We start from the raw sequence: 24,287 nt of genomic DNA, 5'->3' as shown, positions 1-24,287 counted from the left end.
ATTTTCTCTTTCAAAAAGTACAAAGACTAGGGGACACTCAAAGTTACATGGTACTACTTTTAAAACAAACAGGAGGAAATATTTTTTCACTGAACAAATAGTTAAGCTTTGGAACTTGTTACGGGAGGATGTGGTATTGGCAGTTAGTGTATCTAGGTTTAAAAAAGGTTTGAATGAGTTCCTGGAGGAAAAATCCATAGTCTGCTATTAAGATAGACATGAGGAAAGCCATTCTTGTCCTTGGGATCAGTAGCATGAATCTTGCTACTATTTGGGATTCTGTCAGGTGCTTGTAACCTGAATTGGCCATTGTTGGAAGCAGGATCCAGGGCTAGATGCACCATTGGTCTCAACCGGTATGGCTATTCTTATGTCATTGATTAGACAGCCCTGTTTGTTGCCATTTGCAAATAAACAGTTGCAATGTATTATTTAATCTTCATGAAATAAAAGCTCTGAAATGTTGGATTAATATTTTAGTCTGTCAGCTGAGAAGATTAGTAGAGTGTTGATCATTCACAACCTGCAAGATTAGATATAGGGTAAATGTTTTTTTCTCTCCATTTGTTGCACAGCCCATTCACATGGATGATCAGAGAATAATGTGGGGTGTTTAAAAGCAGCACTGTTGTCCAGTCATAAAATAACAGTGCCAGAGCGGTATCCGTGATTATAGCTGTGTCTTATATGAGGGAGAGTTTCAAAATTACATGGCAATAAGGAAATTGCAGGGTAGCTTATTGGCAAACATTCTTTCTTTAGAGGTGACTGAAGAGATCAGAGCATGAAATTAGTAATTCTGTTACATACTGCATACTGTTGGGTTATTTATACATTTTGTAAACATGAAATTGACTTTTGTTGTGAAATCAAATAAAAGGGACTGTACTCTTCTTTCTTTGGAATCTGAAAAAAAGATGATGCATGATAGCATAGTAAACGATGATGGACAAAGACCAATTAACCTATTCAGTCTGCACAATTTGAGATTTTTCCACTTTGGGTAGATGAGCTTATAAATTCAAACTGTAACCCAGAACCAACTTTCCCCTCGCTCCATAACTGTCACAACGATGGCCAATCCCAGTCCTTTCTTAGAGACTCAATGCAATCATCCTACCGCAGTTTAGGGTTGTAACTGCTGCTTTATTTATTTTTTGTTACATTTGTACCCCGTGCTTTCCCACTCATGGCAAGCTCAATGCGGCTTACATGGGGCAATGGAAGGTTAAGTGACTTGCCCAGAGTTCCACTAGCAACATTCCATGTAGAAGTCGGCCCTTGCAGATCACCAATGTGGCCGCGCAGGCTTCTGCTTCTGTGAGTCTGACGTCCTGCACGTACGTGCAGGACGTCAGACTCACAGAAACAGAAGCCTGCGCAGCGTGGAATAGCAACATTCCATGTAGAATGTCCAATAGTAGCAACATTCCATGTAGAATCTCCAATAGTAGCAACATTCCATGCAGAATCTCCAATAGTATCTGTTTTATTTTTGTTACATTTGTACCCTGCGCTTTCCCACTCATGGCAAGCTCAATGCGGCTTACATGGGGCAATGGAAGGTTAAGTGACTTGCCCAGAGTTCCACTAGCAACATTCCATGTAGAAGTCGGCCCTTGCAGATCACCAATGTGGCCGCGCAGGCTTCTGCTTCTGTGAGTCTGACGTCCTGCACGTACGTGCAGGACGTCAGACTCACAGAAACACATGCCTACGCAGCCTTCTACATGGAATGTTGCTAGTGGAATAGCAACATTCCATGTAGAACCTCCAATAGTATCTATTTTATTTTTGTTACATTTGTACCCTGCGCTTTCCCACTCATGGCAGGCTCAATGCGGCATACATGGGGCAATGGAGGGTTAAGTGACTTGCCCAGAGTTCCACTAGCAACATTCCATGTAGAAGTCGGCCCTTGCAGATCACCAATGTGGCCGCGCAGGCTTCTGCTTCTGTGAGTCTGACGTCCTGCACATACGTACGTGCAGGACGTCAGACTCACAGAAACAGAAGCCTGCGCAGCGTGGAATAGCAACATTCCATGTAGAATGTCCAATAGTAGCAACATTCCATGTAGAATCTCCAAAAGTAGCAAAATTCCATGCAGAATCTCCAATAGTATCTATTTTATTTTTGTTACATTTGTACCCTGCGCTTTCCCACTCATGGCAGGCTCAATGCGGCTTACATGGGGCAATGGAGGGTTAAGTGACTTGCCCAGAGTCACAAGGAGCTGCCTGTGCCTGAAGTGGGAATCAAACTCAGTTCCTCAGTTCCCCAGGACCAAAGTCCACCACCCTAACCACTAGGCCACTCCTCCACTTAATACCATTGTTGGAAGTACACTACAGGGTTAAACTGCTTCTCCAAGCAGGTTACTGTAGTGTTTTGTAAACTGCTCAGAAGGTATTCTAATTGGGCAGTGTATCAAGTTTTTAATACATTTAAACATCCTCATGCTTCGGTTAAAAAGAAAAAAGGGAAATGGGTTGGGATTTGATGTACTGCCTTTCTGTGGTTACAGTCAAAGTGGTTTACATGTTAGATACAGATACTTTTTTGTACCTTGGGCCATGAAGGGTTAAGTGACTTGCCTAGAGTCACAAGGAGCTGCAATGGGAATTGAACCTGGTTCTCAGGCCACTGCACTAACCATTAGGCTTCAGCTAGCTATAATGGGGTTAGTTTTTACACTTTCCCACATTTAAGTTGTAGAAAAGTGACTTTCAGTTGAAGATTTTTAACATTTAAAAATGTGAAACTGTTTTATTTTGCAAACAAATTCTGAGTTTCATTTGTTAGATATACTGTATATATTATGGTAATGAGCAAACTGGGTCCTTTCTGGTTAGTGAGCTGGGGAAGGCTTCATTGAGATATATGCATTCTCATAGAGTTTGCATTTGGTTGTCTTCTCACTAGGGGGGGCCCGCAATGAAGCTACAAAGTAGTACGTTTAAAACAAATCGGAGAAAATATTTCTTCACTCAATGTGTAATTAAACTCTGGAATTCGTTACCAGAGAATGTAGTAAAAGCAGTTAGCGGGGTTTTAAAAAGATTTGGATGGGTTCCTAAAGGAAAAGTCCATAGACCATTATTAAAATGGACTTGGGGAAATTCCACTTATTTCTAGAATAAGCAGCATAAAATGTATTGTACATTTTTGGGATCTTGCCAAGTACTTGTGACCTGGATTGGCCACTGTTGATGGACCTTCGGTCCCAGTATGGCAATACTTATGAGATGGGAATCTCTATAGCTATGTGGGGGGAAATAATCAGACTTTTCTATGCTGATAAAGTTATGGTTGCTGCTTCTCCATATGGTTATTTAGAAAGTACTGTACATGTACTGTGAACAGCTTGTATGCTTTTGCCTACACAGAAATGGGATGGAAATAGGTCGGTGGGGGGAGAGAAGCAGAAGAAACTAGAACTCTCACTCACATTGCTATAGGGGGTGTAGGATAAAGCTGGACCAAACGGCCTCTCAGTGGAGGAGGTGGAGACAAAAACTTTATCTGAATTCAAGAAAGCTTGGGAAGGTACGCAAGATCTCTAATGTAGATGGTATGGATGGGCAGACTAGATAAGTCATATGGTCTTTATCTGCCTTTAGTTTTGATCTGTTTCTATATTTTTACATTAGGAGTGATCACAACTGCTTGCTTCAAGTTTATTAAAACCTCATTCCTTGATTGCATCAGACTATGACCTGCCCCCTCCACCATCTTGTTTTCCATCAGTTTCACTTTGTCCTTGTCCCTTTTAGCCACCATAACTTATATGAATTTGTTAATAAATCTGTCGAACAATGTTTTAGACATACAATAGCATCCACTTTCAGGCATAGATAACAATTTTTTAAAGTGCCGGTTGGCAACAGTTTGGGGAGGGGGGAGTTGGAACAGTTAGAGCAAACTTTAATCCTGTTCACTGCATTTCATGATCTCTATTTTTTCAACTGCCTGCATTGAACTGAGATTTTTCTTGGTGAAGTGGAATATGGATTCAAAATTAAATTAAGTGAGCACAAAGATGAGTACTTAAATTACAACATCAAATAACTCCCTTGGCACAACAGTTTTTTAAATATGTATAAAATCCTGGATCAGTGCCCTACTGAACATCCTGATCTCCAGTGTTGTAGAAGTTATTTCACCGTTACCTGTGATGGATACGTTTTACAGAGAAATTCCTTTGACATTAGCAGATCTGGTTCTTTTTTGAAGAATGAATCAAGAAACACGGAGAATTTCCTTTCTTCAGTTCATAATTCTTGTGTAACCTATGCTATCAAATGAGTTATTTACCATTTTCCAAGATTTCTCATTAGGCCTTTTTTGTTGACTAATTTTTTCATAAGTGGCAAAGTTCTATATCAGACCTATATAAAGTCATTGATCTATCAATGTTTAAATTTTGCTTCTTGCACAAGTTTGTGTATTTACAGATGAGCACATCTGCTTCACTTTGTGGTTCCGTATCTGAGTTTTTTTTTTCTTTGGGAGTGGCCTATCTTGCAGATGTGCTTTATATGGGATAGAAACCCTGGAAACTGCATGACACCAAATTCCTCAGGTGGACAGGAGATGGGAAATGCAGTACTGACCAGTTGAAAACTGTTGGACACTAATAAGCATAATGGAAAAAAAAAAAAAAGAAAATTGTGTCCCTGCCATCCTGATATTTCTCAATCATGTCAAAATGGGCAGAGAATGAAAAAACAAGAGTTAACTGCTACTAAAATTGTACATCTTTTATTTAGACAAAATATAAAAACATAAGAGAGAGGATTTCTTAAATGAATAGGAAGAAAGCATAGAAATGAAACCAAAAAAGGAGAGGAAATTTATATCTGTGTCCTCCTCCTCCATTGCTGACTCCAGATTCTGTGCTTTCCACCTCTCTGCCTAGAACAGCCTTCTTGAGCTGCATATAATGTGGCATTTTCTCTCTCTGGCTATACTTGTGCCTCATAAAAATCCCACCTTTCTGAAGCTGCATTTTAATCTTAAAAAGCTGGGTCTCTCTTAAGTACGTTTTCTGTAGCCTCTTGTTTGTACCTCTTGAGTCGATTATACACTGTCTCTCATGTGTATCTGTATAAGACTGCTTACATCTTGTAGCACTAGAAGAAATAAGTAGCAGTAATAGGAACAGAGCCAGAAGTTAAGTGAATTGATGTTTTCACAGGTTGAGGTCTTAGTGCATCCTGCTATTTAACAATAGCTCCTAATCCTATATAATAAAACTCACCCTCAACGTTCTGAGGACACTGACGTCACTTCCTAGATGAAGGGTTTGTGGTGGTGAAGCCACCGAAAGCACCAAGTCTCAGGGCCCCGCCCTCGCGTCAAACGTGATGACGTCAAGGGCGGAGCAATGGCATCACACAACGAGGGCGGCGCAATGGTGTCAGTGGCATCAGAACGAAGAAGGGGGGGGTGGGTAGGGAGGGAGGGAGGGAGGGGGACGAAAACCTTGCTAGCGCCCATTTCATTTGCTCCAGAAACGGGCCTTTTTTACTAGTGTTTTTATAAGAAGGTTAAAAAGTTCATGTGTAATATATATATATATATAGCCATGAGAATGGTTATCCTGGTTTGCAGGGAAGGAGATGAAAAACATTGCTGGTATACTCTCGGTGGCTTGTGTCTTTCAGAGTACTCAGTGGAGCTGTAGAACTAGAGGAGGAATCGGAGAACAGAGCTGACATTCCACGGCCATTGCCTCTGAAGATGGCGTGGCAGAACAAGGGTTGCAAACTCCTTTCCATCCCCAGGCAGATGCTGCAGAGTGTTTGTGATTATAATGAGAGATATGAGCGACACTTACGACTTATTTCTCACGAGGCTGTAGGGGGCTTCAATCCATGGCACATCACTGAAAGGTACGTGCAGTATTCACAATTTTGTATCATGTGGTTTGGAAGTGCTTGTGTTCTTAGGCTTTTCAAAATGCAAATGGTGTGACTAGTACCCAAGACCAAAAATATTCCAAGTCTATTTTAATTATGAATTGCTTAAATCTTGAGAAAGTTTGTGAAATGTATTGGACTGATGTTCAGAAGACACAAATTCATGTGATTATATAATATATATATATATGTGTGTGTGTGTGTATTTTGTGGCTCAGAGATATATGGATATCTTTAGGCCTACTGTGTCTTCCACCAAGATGTATAGATAAAGTTAATCAGATGGTGGCTGAAAATTGCTACTTTCTGGCTAACTTGAAACTCTTCTTCCCAGTGCCCAGATGTGTTGACTGAGCAAAACTTATCCATTAGCTTGGTGGGAGGTTTTCAACGGTAAGACCCACAATAGTCTTTTTTTTTAATAGTAGCTATATGTGTTAACCAAGCCTGATGCTATGCTAGTGTAATTCTGTTCTGAGCTTGCTCAGGACATTTTGAACAGCAAACACAGTCTAACAAGAATCTTGAAGCATTTATTAAATTATTTTCAAAAAAGTTTTGATTTCTTGTGTGCTACCCAGCAGCTCCTTGTGACTCTGGGCAAGTCACTTAACTGTCCATTGCCCCAGGTACAAAATAAGTAGCTGTATATAATATGTAAACTGCTTTGATTGTAACCACAGAAAGACGTTATATCAAATCTCATTCTCTTTCCCTTAATAGGGAAAAGTTATATAAAAACATACTAGGTGGAAATGTGGTAAAAAGTGACGACTTGTGAATAAAACTATGACAATATGCAGTGAAGCTCAAATTATAGTATGAGAATAGTGCACTAAGCTATAGTAGAACGTGGCTTAAGCACAAGAGGCGTGTCCACGGGTGGTCTTGGGCCCACCCACTTTGAGAGGAGGCCCACCCAACAGTTGTGCACTCTTAACAGCGCCAGCATGATGGCTCTGCAGTCCTATGTCTCCCTCTGTCCCTTACTAAGCATCTTTCTCTCTCTCAGAAGGGTTGCCAGCAGCGGCAATGATTCTCACATTCTGCCTGTGACTGACCCAGAGCATTTCCTCTGCTGCATCCACCGCCTCTGATACAACATCCTGTTTCTGCCTGGGCGGAACACGGTAGAGTAGAGGCTTTGGGGTTAGCAGCAGGCAGTGTGTGGGAATTGCTGCTGGTGACCCTTTCAAGAGATAGACGCTTGGTAAGGTAAACAAGAGGAAGATCCCGAGAGTGCCAGAAAATGAGATGGAGGAAAGGAAGAGAGGGAGAGTTGCTGGATGTGGGGTGGGGGAGGGAAGGAGAGATGCTGTATGTGGAGGAAGGGGTGAGAGAAGGAGAATTGTTGGATATCGGGGTGGAGGGGAGGAAGAGAGAGGTGTGGCACAGGGATGGAGTGATGTGAGAAAGAAAGAAGTGTTGGACATGGGGTGGAGAGGAGGGAGGAGGAAAAGGTGCTGCACAGAATAAGGCAGAGGGGCAAGAAAGGGGGACACGTTGGACGTGGGGGTGGAGGGAAATAAGGGAGAGATGCATGTATGGGGGGAGAGAGGGAGAAATGCTGAATGTGGGGGGGGAGAAATGTTGAACATGGCATGGAAGGGAGGGAAGGAGAGATGTTTGACCCGGGGCACATGGGAAGGAGAAATAGAAATGGTAGACAATGGGAAAGAGAGATGTTGGACATGGAGGTGGAGAAGAGAGATTGAGAGATGCACAGGAAGTGAGGAGGGGGGAAAAGAGGGACACATTGTATCTAGGGGCAGAAGAGAGTGAAGGACGGATGCTGGACAATGGGAGTGAGGGGAGAGGGAGATGTGCTGACCACGGGGGAGGGAGAAGGAACAGGGAAATGTCAGGCTATGAGAGTGGGGAGGGGAGAAAGGGGGAGCAGATGCTGGCTAGAAGGGTGGAGGGAGGAAGATGCTGGAAATGGTGGAACCATGTGGGAAAGGCCAGAAATGAAAGGAAGATAATGATTATAGAGGGTAGAAATATGGTAATAGGGAGTAGATTAAAGATGAAAGGGAGTTGAAGGCTGGGGGAGGAGTGAGATGGGAAATGGGAGAAGGAGATGGGAATTTGATAGCTGAAAAGTAAAAGGAGGAGAAGGGTGAGTGTGAAATTTGAGTGGACAGAGAGACAGAAAAGGAAAAAGCTGAAAAGGAACAATCGGTATGTGAGAGGCAGGTGTGTAGTGAGGAAATGGAACAAGACAGGAGAGAGAAGAAAAGACAAATGGACAGCAGCCACTTGAAGGGAAATTAGCAGAGAGCAAAAAAGAGAAATTGCAACCAACAGAATGGAAAAATAAAATGTTCAGACAACAAAGGTTTAAAAAAAAAGGCATTTTATTTGAATGTTTTAATTGTTAACTTTGCAAAATGTGCATAGCAGATGTTTTTGTATTGTGTTCAGTAAAAAAGGAAATCCAGTACATGCCAGGTTTAACTTGTTGGGGTTCCCAGTTCAATTTTTGTCTACATAATTTTATTTCTAATGTGTGTGATAGTAATGGCAGGTGGGGAGATCAAGGGGAGGCAAAGAGGAGAGGGTTTGGGGGGGGGGGAGCACCCTTCCTTTATTTTCTGACCTGGGCTGTAGCATGTCTTACACCGGCCCTGACCCTTGCTGTACTTGGTGGGGATCCCCAAGCATTGCCGGCTGAGGACCTCCTCCAAAGATGACCAGAAATCCCTTCTACCAAGCTCTGCGGTTGGTGGCAGCATCATGCATGGGGGGGGCCAGCATCGCTGGCTAAGGGACATTGCTGCTGCCTGCCAAGCTCGGTAAAAGGGAGTTGTGGCCACTTTCAGAGGAAGTCTTCAGCTGACAGTGGTTGAGGATCCTCATTAGCTAAAGTATTTATATTTTGAGGTGAGGATAGGGCAAGACAGAGAAAATTTGGGCTTAGGCGTACCCAAAATTGGCTAAGCCACTGCTTATAGCATGCCCTTACGTGGGTCTTTCCTGCATGCCAAGGCCATTTGTAGCACAGATGTCAAAGGCCGATTTTTCATTTTCCATATTAATGGCATGCTCTAATGTTGCCATTAGCACACAGTCATTGAACACTTAGCAGCACCTCTTTTGTTGGATGTAAGGGCTCACGCTCTAATCCTGCACTAATAGCTGTGTTAAGTGACTAGTGCAGAAACGCCCATTCTCTACCCCCCCCCCCCCCCCGACACACCTCCTCTGTGGAAATTTATAAAACGTTTTAGCACATGTTTTCTGCAACCAGGTTAGGAACTTAGCACAGGATGCCTGAGTGTGTCCTATGGTAAGCCTTTGTAAGGTGGGACTACCACCGGGCTCCTGAGCAAGTCCGGCAGTAGACCCGATTTGCCATGCAGCAAGCCTGCGCTATCCATTCTGCCCTTTAGTAAAAGAGCCCCAAAATGTATTATTAATTTTTGGCCTTTTTTTTTTTTACCAGTAGGTGGCATTATTAAGCAGTAAAACTGGGCTCTTAAACATGTTTTACCACCAAATTTTCATGTCTTTTTGAAAGAAAATAAACCGATACAAAACACCTAATAATCCCAGCAAACCTTGAACTAGCGACTGAAAGGAGTTGTTTTATGCTTCCTAAACTGCTGTCATGAGTGTGTATAGACTTTTTCTGAAAAAGAACGTTTCTAAATATCAGAAAAATGGCTAAAAATGAAGGACCCTTTTTTACTAAAGCTTAGTGCATGCTAACGGAATAAATGTGCACTAAGGGCCCTTTTGCAAAGCAGCGGTGAGCCCAATGCGGGCTTACCACACACTAATCTGGAGATACCGCCAGCCCAGCGGTAGTTCCAGCCCCATCGTGCTCCATTTTCCACGCTAGGGAAAATTGACCTGTATTTTTAGCGAAGCACTAACCCATCAGTAATCAACCAGCGCTGCGCACTACACGTTTACCGCCGGGTTAGCGGGGAAGCCCTTACCGCCATCTCGATGGGTGGCGGTAAATGCTTCCACCCACATGGCCACACAGTAAGAGCAATCTTACCACATGGCCATAGCTATTTTCAGTCTGTTTTTTACCCGCTGCAGTAAAAAGGGCCCACAGCGCGCGGCAGAAACAACTACTTGCGAGATTACTCATTGAAGTCTCAGTGGCCATTTTGAAAAACCACGGAACCAGCGAGAGATTGGCAGCAGTGGGGCAGGAAAGAGTGTGGTTCTTTTTTTGCCCCCGAAGAGGCCACTAGACCAGGGCGTTCTGTGCTCAGGTAGCCCGGGGGGGAGCGCAGATTCTGTAAAGAAAAGTTGAATTCTGCACAACTAGGAAATTCTGCGCAAATTCTGGCAGGAGTAAAATATAGAAGGGTCCTGAAGTTGTTAGCAGAAAAGAGAGAATCCTGTTTAAAGTGTCTCTGTGTAGCCCTGTAGAAAGTTTTCTATTGGTCAGAGCAAACAGCAAATCTAGTAAAATTTGGTTGCAGTGGTAACCATTTTGAATGGCTACAAGGTTTCACCCAGATGAAAAGAGATAGCAGACACCAGGTATCTGGAATCCGGCGGTAGGGGGGGCCAGAGCCAGAGAGGGGGGGCACATTTTTGCCTCCCTCCCCCCCCCCACCGCCGCCGCCTCTCTCCACCCCCTCCCCACCGTCAACCCTCCCCCGCTGCTTACTTTTGCTGGTGGGGGTTGGGGCCCCCCGCCAGCAAAAGTAAGCAGCGGGGGAGGGTTGACGGCGGGGAGGGGGGCCAGGGCGAAATCTGCGGGGGCCCAGGCCCCTGTGGCCCCACGCAGATACGCCCCTGGCAGACACTACATGGGGCACTTCTATCCTTGCCCCCACTCTCAACTTCTCCACTGCTCCCCATTGCAAAAGGCCACTGCTGAAAGTGTAGCCTGAAATCAAGATTTCTGCTCTCACCGATGTGGCTGATCACTACCTACCCCTCTTTCCCTCTCTTCACAGTAGCCATTCAAGGTCACAGTAGCAGCAGGATAAACTCACCACTGTTGGCAGAAGAGGGCAAGGCCTTGATTCAAGTCACAATGGCTATGGTACGTGACAGATTCAGCCAATGGTGTCTCAGTGATCCTGGCAAGGCTTGGGTTGGGGAGACAGGCCTCTTATAGTCAGATTGTACCAACCAGTTAGTGCCAGCGGCAGTCAGGCTACAGCAGGGAGGAGAGGTTGTGTGCAGCCTCAACTGCAGGAACCCTTCTACCAGTGGGAGAAAAGGGATTAGGAGTGAGTAGTTGAAGGAATGAAAGAGGGAGCAGTGTGACTGAGGGTTAAAGGGTAAGCAGTACAGATTGCAGCAAGACAGCAATCAATTGAGTTGTGAGTCAGCAAGAGGGCCTGGGAGTCTGAGTGAGCAATCCAAGACTAGGGCTGAGAGGGGGGGGGGGGGGGTTGGCAGGGGGAAAGGGGTGTGGGATCATGGACAGGCAACTGAAGAGTTTTCTCTCTCTCTCTCTCTCTCTCTCTCTCTCTTCCCCTCCGTAATAAAGTAAGCTCTAAAGTGAGCACACTCCCCCCTTTCTCCCTCTACTTCCAGTATGTCTGGGGAAGAAGGGGAAGTGGCCCATTGCAGGTCAGTAATGACAGTTCAGCCTGTCAGCTGGTGTATTTGACCTGGTTTGGGAGCAGGTAGCAAAGCAAGTACCAAGTGGGTGGGTATGATTTGTGGAGGTTTAGCACCCAGCCAAAAAGCGAAGTTAGAGTTCCTCAGATTGACCTCTAATCCATGTTGTGCACATAGAATTAGACATATTTGGCACTCCTGTATTGGTCAGCAATTTTATTGCTGCTTTGTGTCAAAAATACATAAGTGAAGTGTGTTGAGTCCTTTATCGTCCTCTTTCCTACTGACAAATAGGGAAGTTCATGAAGGATACATATCTACTCCCCTCAGGCATGGCAGAACCTGAACAGCTCCAGTTAATAGTTCAGCAGGCAACTTCACATGTATGTCAGAGCTCCTCACCCCTCCTCCCACAAGCTAGGGGAGCAATGGTGAAAAGAACCTCCAGAAGTGGTTGCCTGCCTGTCTACACAAATAGAGCTTCCCAGAGTGAATTCAAGGCCAGATTAGGCTTGTGATACATGAAAAATTGCTGCAGCCTGAGAATAATAATAGTGAAGAACAAATTCCTAGGTGGTCCTACTTCAGCAACACCTTCAGCTTCCTTCTAAGCCCTAACCTATGTCCTTGTGTAGAGAGAACCACAAGTTGTCTTTGACAATATTTGGGGGACTGGTTGTGGCAAGAGGAAGAGGAGATAGCTGGACTGGCTGGGGCAAGAGGAAGAGGAGATAGCTGGACTGGCTGGAGCAAGAGGAAGAGGAGATAGCTGGACTGGCTGAGGCAAGAGGAGATGGCCAGTTTGGCAGACAGAGGGAGATTGCCTCCTTAGAAGGGGGATCATGCCTGAGTGGGGGAGGTTGTTTGTGAGAGAAAAGCTGGTGACCCTTATTTTCTAAGACTTGATCTCAGGGTAGCTCTCGGATTAGCTATATTCTTGGATGGTTGTAGGCCTTGTCCTTTGCCCAAGTGTTGTTATATTTGATAGCTGGAGATGAGATCGCCAAAGGTTGAGACTTCTGATTCTATTCATAAGGCAGTCAAGATACTCTGAAATTTGAATTGTTAAATTGTGTCATTTATGATGGGCTTTCTACTATTTTAAATAATTTTGAGTCATTTTGATCATTTTTAAATACAGGTTGACATCAGATAAATACCAACATGGCCCATTGAGTCTGCCTAACAAAGTTGATAGAGTTGTACCTACTGCACAGTACAGGTTTTTTTCCCCATGCTTTCTTAGAGGAATGCAAAAGTCATTTCACAGCTGTTTTCAAAAGTATGGCATTTCTGGGTGGCCTCAAAAAAGTGTTACTTAAAGTATCAGAATGCCTAGAATGAATTGACGCTGTCCTTAGAAAAGGCAGCTGGAACCAGGAGCTCCTCTTAACCTTACAGAAAATAGCCTAAAATTAACATCATCAAGAATATAAGAACCTAAGATTATTTTTTTCATGCCCAGAACCTTCGTTCCATCACATGCAGATCACAAGCACTAGGTAGGGTTCCAAACAGTAGATCCATTCTTTGTTGCTTAGACCAGGGATAGGTGATGAATTTCCAAATCTGCCTAGCTAAATGATGTCTTATTAGCCTGTCTTCCTGGAACTTGTTTAAACCCTTTATAAACCTATCTTCTGTTAACAAATTCCATAGCCTAATTGTATGTTTAGTGAAAAAATAATTTATCCAATTAGTTTTAAAAGAGCATTTTAAACCTTCTTGCAGAGTCTAGGAAACATAAAGTGGTAGGAGTAAAGACACAAGCTGCAATTGAACACGGCAGCAGCAGTGGTCAACTACAATGACGACATCCAGCCATGACAGCAGCTGCCAGATGACATGATTAGATTTTCTGGGTTTATGAGTTATATTCAGTATATGCAGAGGAAGGTGATGGTGGACTTTGGTTTTAACAGAATAAGAATCTTAAAATAGTTATGTGGTTAAAATAAAATTTCTGGATATGGGAGATAGATTTTGCAAGTGGATGCGCCTATTATATGATAAGCCACTAGCTCTATTAAAAATCAATGGTGGGCTATCCAATCCGGTCCAACTTTATAGAGGCACAAGGCAGGGATGTGCTCTCTCCCCCTTGCTGTTTGCACTGACTATAGAACCCCTGGCCAGGAAAATTAGAGAACATACAGGTATCAGAGGAGTGATTAGGGGCACACGCGAACATAAGATAATGCTCTTCGCCGATGATATTTTGTTGACCATCTCGGACCCGGTCGTATCGCTGCAGGGGGTGATGGAGGTGTTTGCGCAATATGGGAGGATGTCAGGATTTAAGATTAATATGGCAAAATCTGAAATCCTAAATTTGTGCAAGAGATACAACAGAGTTACCCATTTATTTGGGCACAAAAATCTATCAAATACTTGGGAGTGCAGATAACAGCTAAAATAGATCAGCTCTATCAGGCAAACTACCCCCTTAAAGTTAAAGAACGTTTTCTGGAATTGGATAGGTGGGAAGCTATGACGGTGTCCTGGTCGGGCAGAATCAATGCAATAAAAATGATTATACTGCCCAAGCTATTGTATATGTTTACGGCCCTCCTTCTTCCAGCGCTTACATAGAAAAGTGTTTGCTTATATCTGGAAAAAGAAGCCGCCGAGGGTCCGTAGGGGAGCAATGCACCAGCCATCAACGGTGGGGGGGATGGGCGTCCCGGATTTCTTTTTATACTATCAAGCAGCCCAGTAATAATAAGAAGTGGCTTCACTGGGAAAGAGCATGGATGGGCACTAAGTTTTTGGGTAACTTGCTCTGGGGGCCAAAACAGCAGCAGCAGATTTTGGCAGCAGTACGCAGCATCTACTTACCACATGGCTACAAATTAGAACTAAAGTGTTTCCTGAGCGACAATATTTTTTGCAAACGGCTATAAGTGGTGCCCCGGGCTTCTCACTAGGGGCAGAGGAAAAAACCTTCCAGATGTGGGCCCGTAAGGGGCTATACAGATTGGGACAACTGTGGGAGGAGGGAGAGGTTAAAGGTTTTGAAACAGTGAGAGAAGAGTACGATCTGTCTGACAAGGACCTTGTTTATTACCACTGTGTGAGAAATTACATGCAGAGGAAAGCAAGGGATGAGCTTGAGCTGACAGAGACGGGCTTAGAGCGGGCGCTAAGGGAAGGGGGAGGGAAGGGATGCATAACTAGACTTTATAAAGCACTACTGCTCCTGTCCTCCCCTCTAGAATTTTATACAGACAGATGGGAGAAAGCGCTGCAAAAGAACATCTCCACAAGTTGGTGGGCCAGTAGTCTTAGGTTTTTATTGCGCTCATCGATCACTCAGCCGGTGGCTGAAAACGGATATAAGATGCTATACTGGTGGTACTATACGCCAATGCGCCTTCATAAGATCTATCCAAATGTCTCAAGGAACTGCTGGCGAAATTGTGGGGGACAGGGAACATTTTTACATATATGGTGGGAATGCCCCAAGGTGTGTACGTACTGGGAACAGATAGTGGGAGTGGTTAACAGCCTGGGTACGGGGGGCTACACACGCCAAATAGAATATTGCCTACTTCACGCCCGCCCCCAAAAAAACTCGGGCGCAGGAACATATAAGTTAGTGATTCAAATATTTGCTGCGGCCAAAATGCAGTTGGCGAGGGCTTGGAAATCATTGGAGACACCCCCCTTGCAGAGGGTAGGCTACAAAGTAGAGTATATTTATCAGATGGCTAAATTGACTGCAATACGGAAAGGCTTACTTGCGATGTTTCAAAAAATTTGGGACCCATATGAGAAGAAACGAGAGGGAATCTGGCTGCCAGTGGGGGGAGGTGGAAAAGAGAGGGGGGAGGGGGAGGGGAAATCTGGAAAAGATGTGAAGGTGGAAATTTATATCGCTTGTTTGTTATGATAAGTGACGTCATATTGTTGTAAGCAAGTTCTCATTTGACTGTATGGTCATAGCTGTTTCCAGTTTTTTGTAAAATAAAAATCAATAAAGTATGTTAAAAAAAATAAATAAATAAAATTTCAACTCACAGTTATGCACTTTGTAGTTTCTGGTTCCCATATCCTTGGATGCTCCAGTTGAGGCAGGTTGCTGTAGGCTTTTTCTTTTGTTGTCTAGGAGGAGGCTTTGATGTAAATACAGATCCAGCTCAGATTACAGAATATAAGGAGAGTTGTTTGTAGTATGAAGGGAAGATAAGTTTTTCCTTTCTCCACACAAAACAAATGGAAGAAGTTTATAGTAAAACTGAGGACCGGTGCCTCAACAAAGACTGAATAGAAGTCTGTAAAAGTATGATTTGTAAATAAACAAAAAGTGTATTATTTAATCTAAAGTGCAGGAGCCTGATGTGAGCTTGCACTGTCCAGCCCCAGTTAGTGTTTATATTGCACAAACATCTAAATCCCAGTTTTACAAAGCAAGGCTATATTCAAAAACATGCATTTAGTAAAGGAGCATGATCTGGTTGTTTTTTTGGGCAGGACTACAGTGGGCTTAAATAATAAACATGTATTTCTCATTTCTGAAGAGGAATGCATGTCTAGATCTAAAAAGATCTACATTGGGATGTGCAGTTGCTACCTGGGACATCTAGGTTTCAGAAAAATTATTGTATTGAGCAGCCCTCCACTGGCGGGATTAGGGGAGGTTGCCCCCTTAGTCCCCCCCCCCCCCCCCCCCCCCCCCCCAAGTCAACTGGCAAGGGATAATAGACTCTATGACAGCTTCAGGAAAAATACACATGTATGTTTCTAAAATAACCAACATTATATATGTATGTTGACACCACTGATACTTTAGACAAATGGATGCTTCTGCCACATGTAACTGGTGCATAAATGGCCAATTTTCAGTGTATATCAGAATGGTCTCTATGTCGGCAGATCCTGTTCTAAAGTAGTAGCAGAACTTGATGTTTCAAGCTGAACATCTCAGTTCCAGTCTGTACATGCTGCTGTTTTTATGTGAATTGACACTGTAGATTTGATCTAACAAATAAAGTAGAACACCATTATAACAAAATTGAAAGAGACTTAATAGCTACATTGGTTTCTGCACACATTAACAGACAGTCTTCCTATAACTGTACATTGTTTTATCGGTTTATCTCCTTCAGCTTTCTACCTTTTTTAAACCTCTCTTGCCTCCGGCTTTACAGTTTTGAAAATAATGTATGCAGTATTTGGGTAGCAGCATTAGCTCATTCTTTGCTGAACTCATGAAACAAGTACAGTTCCTGAAAGCTAGTTATGGACAAGTTAGTCCAATAAAAACGTATTACCTACAACTTGTTTGCCGGCCCTTCTTTCAGTGTAGTATGCACTCAGTACTCTCTCCTTTTTTTCTTTTCGTCTGTCGCTCTACTCTCACTTCAGTAGAAATATTCACTTTTAGTATGTGGGTGAGAGAAAATGTGTGTATCTGAGAAAGTGAGGCTGGGTATGTATATGACTTTCCTCAGCAGCCTGTCACTAATGCCCACACAGTCACTACTGTGACCCCTTTCCAGCCTTGTATGGCACAACGCAAATACTCAACTCCATTGCTCACTCTCCTATCCTCCTGCCATTTCACAAACTTTCAGCATTCTCCCTCCGTTTGCTCAGTTTCTCGCCCTACCATTGCTTGTATATCTGCTACTAGTTCAGTACATAATCACTGTAGCCCATAAAGCCACTGGCACTGCAGCCTGCTAGCATCGCCAGAGTCTGTTGCCCTGAAGAGGCTTCTCACCCAAGCAGGTGCCATTAGCATCTCTGGAGCTGCAGAGTGCCTTCCACCACAGTGACCTGTCACTGCTATGACCCAAATCTTTGTTTCTGCTGCTACTTTGTGGTGGAGGGGATCAGTTATAGGAAGCGACCCTGATTTTGCGCCATGCTTTCTGGAGTTGATGAGGGTTGGGTGGGAGGAGAAACCCATTGCATGCAGTGTCTGCCTTTGTCTGCTGCTTGGATGACACTTGTGGCCGTTCAAAAAATTACCATAGCAACAATGTTTCCTAATTGTTTAACCAATAGGAAGCCTAGAGTGTTGCAAATAGAGGGAGGGTTTTATTATGTAAGCTAGCCAATAATATTAAAAGCAGATTCACTTATGGCACAAATCAAAACCTAATACATAATATAATATAATCAAACCTAAATCTCTATCAGGGATCAACAAAATTATGTAGAAGGGGCTCAAACCAAAAAAACCCCGCTAGTGCCAAACCATCTGATTCTATGGAATGGATTCCAGTCACTGGCAGGCAAAAACCTTGAGTACACCAGTGAATCTGTCGGTATCCCAGAGAGCCAGAGTCTGCGTCCAGCTGAAATTCATTTTTTGTTGTTGTTGGTTTTTACAAACAGACTGCTCTTTTCATGTTTTTGTTTATTTGGATAGCTTGAGCAGTTTTGTACAGAACAAGGTATAATTTTATCTTGGTTTTTCTGTCTCTGTTAAATAGATTTTTATATACCATAACCATGCACCTCAGCAGTTTGAATTCAGCTGAAATAATTGGGAGAATGTGGTGAATGTCTGCTTGAACTGCCTCCTCTCTTTGAGACTTTGTATAATTTTGCAGTGTTCTGAGTTCAAGGCCTTCTGCCTCACACATATGCACAGTAACACGTCACATTCAGTGCCTCAGTACAAGCTGCATTCAGAAAGTACCAATTGATGCTAGGTGATGTGCTCGTTTTGATGAAGGAAGGACATTCTGCTTTTCTTTTTGTTACTGGAAGCATCTGTCACGTTTGCACAGTACTGCAAACCAACCTAGGCTGGTCCTCCTCATCCATAAGATAATAAAATGGATTTATAGGAAAGAACAAATGTTACACAACTGTATCAGAGGAAAAGGGTTGCCGCCGACTGCAAAGATCTCAGTGATGTTGGAAAGGAGGCTAGTGTGTAAGAATTTGAGATTGGGGTATATGGGAATAAAAGTTGCCATAGTAACAACCACTTTGACAGATCTTGTTTTGCTTCGGTTGGTAGCCCATCCCCTCGTAGTCCTAGGGGAACATTTTTCAGTTTATTTTAGAGAGTTTGCAGAACAAGTGGATTAAATATCCTGACTTATAACTTGGGATGTAATATGTATATTATGTTTAAAAATGTCTGTAGAAACAAACATTTGAGTCTGCCAGATGGGCCCAGGGTTTAACACTGTGTTACTATAGAGGTTCAAGCCCCGGTTCAGGTTTGGCTGGTTAGGGTTGATAGTTTTGTCAAAGATCTTGAATCGAGATTGGCCAGTGCTAAATGGAATATATTTACAGAAAGCTGCTGTCAGATCCTATATACGGACAATGGTGTTGGCCTAAAGATCAAAGCTACGGAAAATTAGATGTATTGAATTTTGATGCTCTGATGGGAAATGGATATGAAGAAATACAGGGATAAGCCATACAAGACTATTGCTTATGTGCTTTAACAGATGCCTTATGGCTGTTTCTTCTGTTGAAAACTAGCAAACTTCAAATATATAGGGGTCTGTCTATTTTATTTTATTTGCAAGATTTTAATATACTGCCTTTCATTCTATGTAATGCTGGGCGCTAAGTGTGAATTCTATAACAGAATTTGGGCACCCAGCTTCCATTATAGAATTCTAGCATAAGTTGGCATTTATGTGCCAACATTTAGGCATGTCCACTTATGCCACATCTATGTTAGGCAGAGATACTCACACCTAAATACTGCACTTTGGCACGTGACAGCATTCTATAACATGTGTACATAATTGTGGGAGACGCCCACGCCCCATTCATGTGAACATCCCCTGACATTGGCACACTATGCAAGGTGCACACTAAGATTACAAAATACCACTTAGTGCCTAACTAAAACATGGAAATCTGTAAAAATCATGCATGTAAGTTGCTAGTATTCTATAATCTGAACTGCTCATCTTATAGAATGAGGGAGATAGATGATACCTTGGCAAAAGTGGCACCCCCAATGCACTAAAACACATCCTCCTAGAAATAAACAGTTATGTTAAGGCAAATATCATTTCCGAATGAGCTCTGATTCTAAGTCTTTGTCTTTCCAACATATGAAGAACAATGCCAGCAATAATGGGTTTGAAGTTCTCTTTTCCTCATATTTCTGGCAGTGTTAAATTTTCCTCTAATGTATTGAGCTAGTTTGTTACAGACTCTCCTCTGTAAGCTCTAGTCACTGAGCCATTGGTTTAATATAAATTTATAATTGTGAAAAAGTAAACTGTTGAAGTGCTCATATAGCTGTCTGTTAGCCAATGAAAATTTCAGCCCAAAATGTACTGCTGCTTCACAAGATAAAAATATCAAACTAAGCATTGTTTTTTAGATTTCTTTCAAGCTCATTTAAAATTAAATGAATGAGAATGAGGTGAAGGTGACCCAGTCTGCTATTTCCCTCCCCTTCTTTTTCAAAGCCAAATGAAATTTTTCTGTGGTCGTGGGAGTCTAGCAGATGCAAATACATGACTGAAACCTGTCTTTCTGAACTATCAGGAATAAAGAGTTTTAAAATGTTTTTGGCATGCCCTTTAGTCTTGCAGAAGACCTTCTGGAAGGAGCACTGTGCGATGTGGCTGCAGAGCTTCAGGACGTGTGTGAGAACTACGCGGAGGCAGTCTTCACTTCAGAGTTCCTACAGCCTACAAGGTGAACTGCTCTTGAGCACATCCCATTACCTCCCATGGTGGCAGGCACCAGCAGTACAAGTCAAGGGGGGAGGTCCTTCCTTTGGCATTTTAATTATTCATGCAAAGAGAACAGTGATGGATTTAAAAAAAAAAAATGTACCGAAGAATTGGATTTTATTTTTTTACAAAGTTATTCTAATGTACTATGTTGATTTAACACCTTTCAAATGACTTTTTGACTTCATACAATAACTCTTTCGGTGGAACATCCTTGTAGTAAGAATGGGATGTTATCTCTCTTTGTTCTGGTTTTAGTAATCATGTATCTAATGTGATATACTGGATCTTCATAACACTGTATCTTTGTTAGATTGCATTATAATGTGAGACCCACAGAGCTTATTGGTTCTTACACCAAAAGAAAGGATGTGAAACTAGAATTATAGTGATAGAGAAGAGTTTTGCTTATAGTTTCAGTAATTTGGGTGTGGCATCCTGAACACCAGGAGGGTTTGCCCAGGCTACATATAACTTTTATCTCAGGTCCCTGTCCCCTCTAAGACAAAATTATGACTGGAGTGTTTCATCATCATAATGTGCCCAGATCCTATTGACTCCAGCAGAAGAGGACAAATCTCAGGTAGTCCACACTATGGCATGGTCAGCAAGTCTTACACTTTAAGGACTTTGGATAGTTTTGTATGTTATACTGATGTTCTCGGAATCAACTATGATTTCTTCAGAGAAGAAAAAGGTGATCTTTTGGCCAGGTAGCAGGAGGTCCTAACAATGATTTCTCTAAGTATTTGTAGAATAAATCTGATTAATCCCAGGAGTATTCAAAAGCATGGCCCATAATGATAGAGGAGAAAAGGGTAGCATGAGTCTGTAAGGTAAGATTGCAGTGATATGAATAAAGAACTCTAACCTAGCACCAGAGAGAAGGAAACCAGTAAACCTAAAATGTAAACAAAAATATTTAGCTTTCTTATACAATCTTCATAAATGGGAGCAATTGATACAGCAGTCCCATCCCCCACAACAATCACTGACTAGAACTCAATAAGTACAGCACTGAGTGTGTTTTCTTTTTAACCCCAGCCAGTCAGGTTTTCAGGATATCTGCAATGAATATACATGAGCCAGATCTGTATACCAAGGCAACATTGCATGCAGAATATGCATGAGAGAGATTTGCATACCAAGGAGTCTGTGTGTGCAAATTGATCTCATGAATATTTATTTTGGATATTCTGAATAACTGACTGGCTGGTGGTCCCCCAGGACAGGTTTGGGAATCACCAGTGAACAGTCAGATCAGAAAAGAGTATTTGCTATATTTGAGATTCTGTGTTACAGTGCCTAATAAATTCTATTTGGTTTTTTTTTAAAAACAGTGTTTTAATAAATTTATATTCTATCTTCATTCTAGTTTTCTGAAATCATGATGAAATGAAATTTATCCCTTGTTCTTATAATAATTTTACATCTGAATAGTGAACAGGTAATGCTGACGTACAACTTTGAGGTTTTATTTTGTTTTTGCACAATAGCAACATCCTTTCTTTAGAAGATCCCACCAGATTTTATACTTGCAAATTAATCTGAAGATGCTAACATTAGAGAGACAGTACAGTGATGGCCATTATGGTTTGTTTTTTTGCAGATTTCAGACACCTTAAGGGCTCTTGGTTCCATGAATCCTTTTTTGTACTAAAAGTTACCCTCGAAAAAGCATGAACTAAATCCAAGTTTAAAAGAGTGCACACTTTTATAGTGTGACAAAATGGTGCATTTTCCATTTTCTCCATTTCCAAAACTCATGCATGTTAAAGCATTTCTCTATTGGGGTATATGTGGACTTTAAAGTGCTTAGAGTTACAAATCCTACATTTTCATACCATATACAATGTATCTTGCTGCTGATTGTCTGCCTGTTGGAGAAGGTGTTGACATCAAGGCCAGCACTGTTGCAACTAAACATTATGAACATTTACTAGAACAAGGATACAGCAATTGATGTAGATACAGGGCTTTGAGTAACAAATCCTACATTTTCATACCATACAATGTATCTTGCTGCTGGATTGCCTGCTGGAGAAGATGTTGACATCAAGGCCAGCACTGTTGCAACTAAACCATATGAATTGATGTAGATTCATTATTTATTTGGCTTTATTGACTGCCTTTCTTGAAGAAATTCATCTAAGGTGATGTAAACAGGGCTGGCCCTAGGGTTTCTAGCGCCCTCCTGCAGTCTATTAGTTGGCGCCCCTACCCATCCAGAGGCGGGATCACTATGGCTCCACCCCCACAGTAGATGCACCCCTTTTACCAGCCATGGCATCATTGAAAATAACTTAGCACACAGACCAGGAATTAGGAGAACAGACAGTCTTGCCAACTCTGGAAAAACAATGTGTTATCAAAATTTCAGAATCTAACAAACAGATCCCTATTCAGACACTTGGCCTTTAGTCACACATGTAGAACAGAGATAGCCCCTCTTCAAATTCTTCAAAAATTAACCTAAAATCCTAAGAAGTTAGACTCTGCATGCAGCACAATAGCCTTCCCATCCAGCACAGCTTAGGATCTAGCTAGGACAGACTTAATCAGCATAAACTAACATATTCTGAGTTGGACAGACTAACAGGAGTTACTGAAGTGGGAATGAGAGATAGGTGATGGTTAGGAATTGAAAGCAGGCATCTAGCCCTCCTGTCCTGTGAGTTGCTGTGTTGGGGGTGGGGGTGGAAAAGGGTGGGTCAGGTGCAGCACTAAACAGCAGTCTCTGACAAAACAAGGGTCCAGGCTCTGCTGTGCTGTCTCTGTCTGAGCCTTCTCTGGGCAGAGGACAGAGGTTAGCTGAGCTCCCACAAGCAAGGTTGCCAGATGGGAAAAATTTTCCCAGCCCAAAATCAGCCTAAAACCCGCCCAAAAAACGCCCAAAATCAAACCCTGCCTCCCACGTCACAAACCCCGCCTCCTGTGCCACAAACCCCGCCTCTCGCGTCACAAACCCCGCCTCCCATGTCGCCCCTGACGTCGTTAACCCCGTCCCTGACGTCGACACGCCCCTGAAAAGCTTCTATTGGACCAAATTGGACCAATAGAAGCCCAGGGAAAGCTTCTATTGGACCAAATTGGACCAATAAAAGCCCCGGAAAAAAAAGCACACAGCGGCCACAGAGAAGAGCCCAAACCCGCACCCCCGCAGCCGCCAAAAGTTTGCCGCAACTGCTGCAAGAGAAGCCGCCCAGTGTTGCGGGAAGACCGCAACCCTGGCAACTCCGCCCACAAGTTATTTCAGAGCCAGATTCAGTTGGAGCAGTGACGTCCTCTGACAAACACAAGGAGGATATTTCTCTGCTTGGGAGGGGACGGGGCAGAGAGCTGACAGCTTTGGAGCCAGACTGAGATGAGCAGCAGAGATTAGATACTCAGCAGAGCTTGATTGCTTGCAAAGTGACGCCCTTGAAGGCATGCGCCCCCCTGCAGTGCTTATCCTGCTTACCGGGTTTGACCGGCCCTGACAAGAAAAACCTGTTATTATTCAAGACTTCTATTCCGCAAATACATAAACAGTTCTATGCGGATTATAATACTCCAAAAGAGACCAGACAAACCATCAAACCAGGAATTACAATCTCAGAACCTAGCACAATGTAATTTTTAAATACTACATATTTTGTTTAATAAATATCAAATTTTTTCATGCCTTTCTAAATAGCAAGTAATTTGTAAGTCCACAAATCGAAGGGACAATGCATTCCTTAGTAGAACCGCTTGATAGTGAAGTGAAGAATCAAACATTTTTCATAATTTAATCTGCCTTGCTGGTGGAAAGCTTAACATCTGATTACGGGTCCTATATTCATGACCATTGTAAATGAACATAATCCAGTCAGATAGATAAGATGGAGCCTCGTCATTCATGATTTTAAAAATAATGGGTCAGAGTTTAAATTGAGCCTTGGCTTCCACAGGGAACCAGAGCAACTCCATCAATAATGGAGTGACCAAATCATATTTACAAGCTGAATATATCAGCCAGACCGCTGTGTTCTGAGCAAGTTGCACCTTTTTAATCAAGGCTCTTGAACATCCAACATAGATGACATTACAATGATCTCTCTTAGAACTAGAGCCTGTACTAACAATTTGAACTTCACTGACTACATAGTTTGTTACCTTTAGA

The 24,287-nt window shown here is 42.6% G+C and overlaps 1 protein-coding gene across 4 annotated transcripts in view; it reads left to right on the top strand.

Annotated features, from left to right (window-relative positions):
- LOC115456709 (protein moonraker-like) overlaps positions 1-21,512 on the top strand; it is a 118,848-nt gene extending 97,336 nt beyond the window's left edge. For 3 of the 4 annotated variants that reach the window (XM_030185962.1, XM_030185961.1, XM_030185960.1), the window contains 2 exons: positions 5,670-5,897; positions 19,992-21,512. In XM_030185962.1, coding sequence (XP_030041822.1) covers positions 5,670-5,897; positions 19,992-20,109 — 346 coding nt within the window. In that variant the 3' untranslated portion in view covers positions 20,110-21,512. Of the gene's footprint in view, positions 1-5,669; positions 5,898-19,991 lie in introns of those variants that run through there. The other variant, XM_030185963.1, reaches the window with a different exon arrangement.
- The last annotated feature ends 2,775 nt before the right edge of the window (positions 21,513-24,287 follow it).

The sequence above is a fragment of the Microcaecilia unicolor genome, chromosome 13, assembly GCF_901765095.1.
Source record: "Microcaecilia unicolor chromosome 13, aMicUni1.1, whole genome shotgun sequence".
NCBI lineage: Eukaryota > Metazoa > Chordata > Amphibia > Gymnophiona > Siphonopidae > Microcaecilia > Microcaecilia unicolor.
The sequence above is the reverse complement of the archived record's forward strand: the minus strand, read 5'-3'. Positions and strand labels throughout refer to the sequence as shown.